The following is an 8,027-nucleotide window of genomic DNA, read 5'->3' on the forward strand; positions in this document are numbered from 1 at the left end:
GTGTGAAAAGGATAAAACATCCAGTATGCGACAATCCTGTGGGCGAAATGCCTTGTTGATGCTAGAGGTCAGTATTCAAGCTGATAGAAGAGCAATTTTGAAATAGCCACTAGTTAAAACCGAGGTATGCAGCAAAGCATTTGTGAAACCACAACACACACAACCTTGAAGCGGATGGGCTACAACAGCAGAAGACCCCACGGGTACCACTCATTTCCACTACAAATAGGAAAAAGAGGCTACAATTTGCACGAGCTCACCAAAATTGGACAGTTGAAGACTGAAAAAATGTTGCCTGGTCTGATGAGTCTCGATTTCTGTTGAGACATTCAGATGGTAGAGTCAGAATTTGGCGTAAACCGAATGAGAACATGGATCCATCATGCCTTGTTACCACTGTGCAGGCTGCTGGTGGTGGTGTAATGGTATGGGGGACGTTTTGTTGGCACACTTTAGGCCCCTTAGTGCCAATTGGGCATCGTTTAAATGCCACGGCCTACCTGAGCATTGTTTCTGACCATGTCCATCCCTTTATGACCACCATGTACCCATCCTCTGATGGCTACTTCCAGCAAGATAATTCACCATGTCACAAAGCTCGAATCATTTCAAATTGGTTTCTTGAACATGACAATGAGTTCACTGTACTAAAATGGCCCCCACAGTCAACAGATCTCAACCCAATAGAGCATCTTTGGGATGTGGTGGGACGGGAGCTTCGTGCCCTGGATGTGCATCCCACAAATCTCCATCAACTGCAAGATGCTATCCGATCAATGTGGGCCAACATTTCTAAAGAATGCTTTCAGCACCTTGTTGAATCAATGGCACGTAGAATTAAGGCAGTTCTGAAGGCGAAAGGGGGTCAAACACAGTATTAGTATGGTGTTCCTAATAATCCTTTAGGTGAGTGTATATATATATATATATATATATATATATATATATATATATATATATATATATATATATAAAATAAAGTGCTTTAGTGTTACAGTGAATGGTAGGTTCTACACAAAAGGACAGGTCTAAATTAAATGAAAGTTATTTTTGGTAAATAGATAAGGAATGTTAAAAACATGCATGCACACTTGTACATTAAATCCTTCTGTTTTCAATAAAAGAAGATCCGTGTTGTTTTTCTCAGCAGTATTCCCATGGTGGTCACAAAAACAGACAACCAAGAAAAAGAAAATGCCGCTGACCAGATTGCTATCAAAAGCATCATTTGGATCGTCAGTTCTTCCTTAGAGCTTCCTGTTGATGTGTATTCGCTCTGATACCTCAAACTGCAATGGAGGGAGCGCAGAATCCCACATGATCGGCTGCTTTACGCATCTCATCTGCATATTCGCGACGGCCCTGAGCCTCCGCTCTACACACGTCAGGTTTGCTGCACCAGCCTGCGGTAGTGGGGCATGACTTTACTCTCCGGAAGGTAAAGTGCCATTTCCAGAGCCACCAAGATAGTGAACTCAAAAACAATCAGCTCCCGACGGCTAATACGAAACCTCTCCTCCAATTTCTGTAGACAAAGAAAAACAAAAAGATATATATTAGATATAAAAAGATATACAAACACTAACAGCTTTGACAAGGTGAGTGCATTTTTGCCTGAAAAAACATGAAGCAGAACCAGAGTTTTCAACAATGATAATAAGAAAGTTTCTTGAGCATTAAATCAGCATATTAGAATGATTTCTGAAGATCATGTGACACTGAAGACTGGATGAAATGCCATGGCTATGGTGACCGGCTGCAGGGAAGACTCCTCTCCCACTGAACGGATTTCTCTCTTCAAACTGGTGAAAAGAAGGAAAAACAGAGATGTCGGGAGACATAAAGAGATCATATGACAACGATGACAAAAGAACAATCATATTCATGCACAAATGTACATTAAAATGTATTCATTCAGTTATTTGCTTTTATTCAGTGAGTTTTCATAAGGTTTTAAGCTGTCTTTTGAAAAAGTTTGGTTTCATCTGGTTATTGCATACATAACAATTTGACCATATTCTTATTAACATAGGAATATTCCTTTGAATGTAAATAGTTATAGAAAAAAAAACATTTAAAATGTGAGTGTATCTTCTGATTTTGCTCAGTGTGAGTTTGATGTGGGGGAATTTTTCTTTAAAGGTCTCATTCACGTCCTTCTTCAGATCTGACGGTTTGACGTACTCTATTACCGTTGTCTGGAAGAGAACCACAGCGAGAGAAAGAGAGTGACAGTACAAACACAGAATTTACATTAGTAAGATAATCAGCTTTTACTTTTTATAGTCCACCACATGTGTATAAGCAGTATTATCCAGTGTCAGTAACGACATCTGGATAAGTTATGTTTATCCATGTCTGTAGGTCAGACCACCCTGCTTCCAGCAGTGGCTTAATCACACAGATAGCCATTCATCCCCACTGTAACAATATAAAACTTCATAATCATCGGGAAGAAGGAGATGGAACCTGGCGGACATTGAAAACAAAACTTTAATAATAAAATAAACACAAACAAAAACCAAACACAAAATAAAGCCCAGGCCTGGTCCTCTCTCGTCCTTCACTGTCGTCGCTCCTCTTTTGTATCCTTCCAGTCTCCTCCGTGGGACTCGAGAATGGTGAGTGGAGCAGGTGTTGCTCATTTCCCGAATCACTCCACAGGCCTTGCTCCGTTGCCACAGCTCATAGCCCTGCCACAGTCATCACATACCCCCCCTCCCTCCGGGGGGACTGCTCACAGTGGCTGCGGGAACCTGGAGGTATGGGCAGACAGACGAGGTGAGAGAAAAGGAGATGAGGAGCGATAGAGATGAGAGAGGTGAGAGAGGAGAAAAAAAATAAAAAATTCCGGTTCCCAGACATACTGCCGCTCGGCCCCCCACCAGCTGTGTAAACTCCTTCACGGTACCTGGTGGCGGCACTGGACGGCCCTTGGTGGATGGCACGACACTCCTCCGGTCAAATCTCACTTGATTTCTGCTGCATTTCATCTTGTCCCGGCTGATAATGTGCAAACCAGCAGTTTCAAAATTGAATAGTAGACATCAGAGCAGCTAGTCGGTCTTAAGGAAGCCCAAACATGAGACCTCAGTATGATGTCAGCAGCCACTGGTATTAATTTTGCGTTCCTGGGTTTTCCTTTTTTAAATTCTCAAATAGGCAGAAACAGAAATTTCTGCTAAAAAATAAACACAACGGTATATCATTCACCCTCATTCATATAGAGAATAACATTTGTTTTCAGCAGCAAGGAGAGTGTCAGGTGTGCCTTCCTGTTGACATGAGAGATGGTTTCTGTATAAAATCTTACACTGTCAGCAGATCTCGCCACTAGTGTGTGGCCAAATCAGAGACACAGCTTTTCATCCTACTCTTACCATGTGCAGAACAAAAGTGACTGAATTCACTGACTGTGACACTCTTAATCTGGAGCAAGTTGTCATCCATAACAATATACACAGTTACTTTCTGGTTTTAGATAAAGTCTCAGTCATTTCTGGTCAAAAACAGCCTTAAGGGGAGCACATAAACGTTCTTTACATAATCCATTCACAATTTAAAGAAGGGGGGAAAAAAATTAAATGCTGTTTTTATATTATATCTAAAAATATTAAATGCATTATTATTGAATTGTTACAGCATTAATAATTAACTTTTTAATAAAATATTAAATTTGTAGTTCAGTATTTAAATAATTTCCCTTCTAGGCTGTTGGTGCCTGGGCTTAATTATTATATATATTTTTTCAATGACATGAGACTGTGTGACTCCCTGCACTTGCTACACTTTATACTTCAGTACAGTGAAAGGCCTACACTTTGTCATAAAAGTCATTTTATAATAAATTTAGACAAAAAAAAGCAAAAACCTAGTGAGTTGAAATGGCAACTGCTAATGAGTGATTCTCTACTGGTTATAATGCTAATTTCATGCAAATTTCATCTTAAGGAGTCTTTATTTTCCACTATAGGAGACATTTTTGTTATCTTTTTACATATGTTCGTGAATATGATTCATTCAAAATGAATATTTAAAGTGAATTTTACTGCACAGCTATAGCATTGAAAATTAATAAAGGCTTTAAAATATGAAGTGTTTTAAAAACTACGAAGGTATTGATTATCAAGAAAGCCATTATGAAATCGTTAACGAGATAGCATCCTAAAATTACGATAGTGTCAAATATTGTTAAATAACATGAAACTCTCAGGTTTCATTAAGAATATTTTATTTTGTGTTTAGAAAATGAACGAAAGTTGGCTCAACATGAAAGTGAATAAATGATGACAGAATTTTCATCTGTGGGTGAACAATTACTTACTGCTTACTTACACAAGGGTTGAAAGCTAATTTAGAAGAATTGATCATTTGCACAAAGCTTTCTTTAGAACTTTCACATAAAGATAAGCCAGCTTGAAAACTTGCAGTGAAGAGTCATTTGATATTGTGGTAGAGACTCTTGAGACCCTCACAGAAACCTATCCTGCCTCGTTCTTGTCAGAAACTGAGAAACTAAATAATTGCAAAACTGTAAATAATGATAGCAGCATTAACATACAGATTTCTGTCTCTCCACTGAAAGTTCACATGATTTTGAAACTTCAAAAAGTTCATAAATACATAATAAAATTAATTCATATGAATTAGAGCAGATCCAAGCATTTCAAGTCTTCTATAGACACTTGACAGATTTAGGTTTTTATTCAAATACAAAAATTAATCAACACACATAGGCTACATAAGATTCAAGATTCAAGATTTTTATTTGTCACATACACAATTATATAGAGCATATATAACCAGCAGTGAAATGTAAGTCAGGTCCGCTCTATGGACAGTGCAATTATTATTAAATTATTGAAGAGTACAACACAGATGAAAATATACATAAATATAGCTATAAAAGAATGAAATAAAAGTAAACAAAAATATAAAAATTTCATTTAAAAAGATGTATACTGTAGAATTAAATATAAAATGGAAAATAATGTGCATGAAAGTACACCACGTATAGTCTTATATATTAAGGTATGTAGGGATGTAGAAGAGGCAAATGTGCAAACAGGTTGACACCTTCGGTATGTCAATGTGAGGAATTGAATAATGAATATCTTACTGATAAAATGAATATTAAGTGGAGACATGAAGATGTTAAGAGGTTGGTTTAGAGTTTAGGAGCCTGATGGCCTGGGGGAAGAAACTCCTCCTAAACTTTTACATAAAGCAAGAAGCTCAATATTTTTTTGATGGAAGCATGTTTGCAATGTTTTGAATTTCTTCAAGTTTTGTTGGAATGAACTTAATACTTCTGTGATCAAGCTGCTACTTGTTGGACTATTCAAACTACTTTTATGTCATTATTTTAAATGCCACATCTCTCAGTGATAATGATAAGAACTGTGAGATGGTTAATTCACTGTAAATAGTCATGTATATTTATAGCACAAACAAATTAGACTCTGATGGGATATGTGACAAATGACTCAAAATCACATGAAGAAACAAATGCATACACTTTGCATTTAGTGTATAATGTACATTGTCCTCTGTGATCAGTTGTTTTAAATTTCTATAATAAAATAATGAAGTGAGTGTTGCAGTTGGCAACATTACGTCACATTTTAAATAAATATTTCCAACCACTCATATCATTAGTCTGAATGACTCTATGGTGCCTCTCCCACTAAATATGCAGGTTGGGTCAAATCAGTTACAAAACATGCTCATTCAGACTTGTTAGAGTAATGACTAACACTTTACATTACGTGTCCATGTTAATACTGTAATATTTAACTACAAAAATAAAATAAAAAAATAAAATGTGCAATTATATTAAGCTCCAGAAAATATATATATACACGTTAATTCCATATTGTTCAACAAAATTACTCAGTATTTGCATAATAAGTAAAATAATACTAATGTGAAGTGTGATGATCACCTCAGATCCTTGTATGCCCAAATATGCAGTCAAGGTGCACTAGGTACATTTTGACACACGGCCAAATGGACTGTCTTTCACAGAAGTCCATGTAAACTATCAGAATACATTACCAGTCCTATCTCGAGCGCACTGCCTCTAAAGTGACCCCCCCTTCAGAAACCTGTGCAGAACCCACCGCGGTCGAGACTCCAGCGAAGAGCCGCAGCTCTGCACTGACAGCAGGGTCGGAGACTTCCGCACTCCGAGCGGAGTGGGCTGCAGACTGCACGGAGACAGGAGATTGCTCTGCGATGAGAACAAGCCCCTCTCCCTCTCCAGGAACATCTCGGTACTCCCGGCGCCACTGAACCTAGAATCCGACGGCAGAACCAGGATGGGCGGGACGTTGAGCAGTCCGAGTCTGGGGACAGAGAGGCTGGGGAAGGTCCCATAGCTACTCGCCCCAGCGGACAGTCCGCTCACAGTCGCGCCGATGTCAGAGCACTGAAACTCGGCATCACTTGGACCCGCTGCGCTCACATTGTTCCGCACAGGACGTCCGTCCAAAGATATATTAGTGAGAAAGAAAAGCGCAGCTTGTCTCCTCCGCGAATCTATACTTTTCCGCAGATGCTCTCTGTGCAGTTTGCCAGTGCACGGGTTCAGAGTGCTCTGCGTACTGCACGCAGCAGCAGCCATTCTCAAGTAAACATCCCCGCTACTGCTCAGCTCCGTTTCTACCCCGGCGCGACTCGCCCGGACACGCCCACTCTCATCTGATTGGCGTAGAGTACAGGATTTTAGTAAATAGATAGAGCGTGCGCGGATTTCATTGACTGCTAAGTCATGGAGCGTTTGAAATAACTTCACAGGTGCGCTCTGACAGAAGAGAGACAAAATGAACGACTGCAGTCTGTAGATGCAGTTTTTGCTGCTTTGTTATTATATATTCATATTTAAGAGAGTCAGTACAACATTGTTTGTACTTTTTGTTTTCCTTCTGCATTATGTAAAACTTGCTGCATAAGGTGGAATGACCCTGTGAATGTGTTTCCTTGTGGTGAGATTATAACATTTCATAAGGTGACATGGTGGAAAAGATAAAAATCTCATGCAAATTTAGTGTGTTGGAAAGAGGTTGATGTAGGTGAGTGTTAATGTTTCACAAAACCAATAGGGTCTTTTGAGAATGGCAGCAAAATATGCTTCTATATATACGCAAACCTATTACACATACCAACTATACATTTACATATGTACCCACCCCCCACCACTATTTGCATTTTTGGGTAAAAAAAATGATATATTTAAAGAAAACAAGACAGAACATTAAATAAACAAAGAAGTCATGGAAATAAGAAACAACTGAAAGAAAATTACATGATTGATTTCTTACAAACTACAGGAATGTGCAGGATTTCTTCCTTAATAATTTTATTTTAATTTATTTATTTACTAAATTTGTAGATTTTTTTAACTTAAATTGAGCCATTGCAATTTACTTAGTGTCTTTCTTTTCAGTTGTTCTGTTCACGCAATATATGAGGTAGAGACATAGGTATAATGAGTCAGGTGTATTTATAGATATAAAGCAATTCACACAATTGTTTTCATGCTTATTACTTTTTTAAAATGTATTAATTAACAATACATGTGCATCCAGCAATTGATTTATAAGCCTCCTCAGAGAGTCTGTAGCTGTCATTGCTACATGGATACGGTCTAAAAGTGTTTAGGCAGACCTTTATTCCTGCTGGTTTTGTGTGAACAAGCTAAATGAATGACTTATTACATACTGTACATCATTACAAATGAACATTGGAAGCCTGTGAATATCCACAGTACAGCTGGAAAAATGTCAGTTTACAATGAGCAGATCACACATTTTCAGTTCATGAATTAACAGAAAATAATGTTGCTTTACAAAGGGAACTCTACTTACCTGTATGTCCATGCACCGATAGTTTGCTGATACCATAATTTAAAATGAGGATTTTGAAATTTTTTGGAACACATTGAAATTCAGCTGCTGGTGCAGTTGCATGTGGATATGATCGGCACGGGACAGTCCTGTCATCAGCAGCATCTACTGAAAATCAGA

At 38.2% G+C, this 8,027-nt stretch overlaps 1 protein-coding gene across 1 annotated transcript; it reads right to left on the reverse strand.

The window, feature by feature from the left end:
* Positions 1 to 989: 989 nt before the first annotated feature.
* On the reverse strand, positions 990 to 6,656 carry LOC132128997 (uncharacterized). The gene is made up of 3 exons (XM_059540408.1): positions 6,108 to 6,656; positions 2,073 to 2,250; positions 990 to 1,525 (listed from the first exon to the last, which is right to left on the reverse strand). Exons 1-3 carry the CDS (start codon positions 6,623 to 6,625, stop codon positions 1,385 to 1,387), a joined length of 837 nt encoding a protein of 278 aa, XP_059396391.1. The 5' UTR covers positions 6,626 to 6,656; the 3' UTR covers positions 990 to 1,384.
* Between the last annotated feature and the right edge of the window lie 1,371 nt (positions 6,657 to 8,027).

Source organism: Carassius carassius, chromosome 46, assembly GCF_963082965.1.
Source record: "Carassius carassius chromosome 46, fCarCar2.1, whole genome shotgun sequence".
Classification (NCBI taxonomy): domain Eukaryota; kingdom Metazoa; phylum Chordata; class Actinopteri; order Cypriniformes; family Cyprinidae; genus Carassius; species Carassius carassius.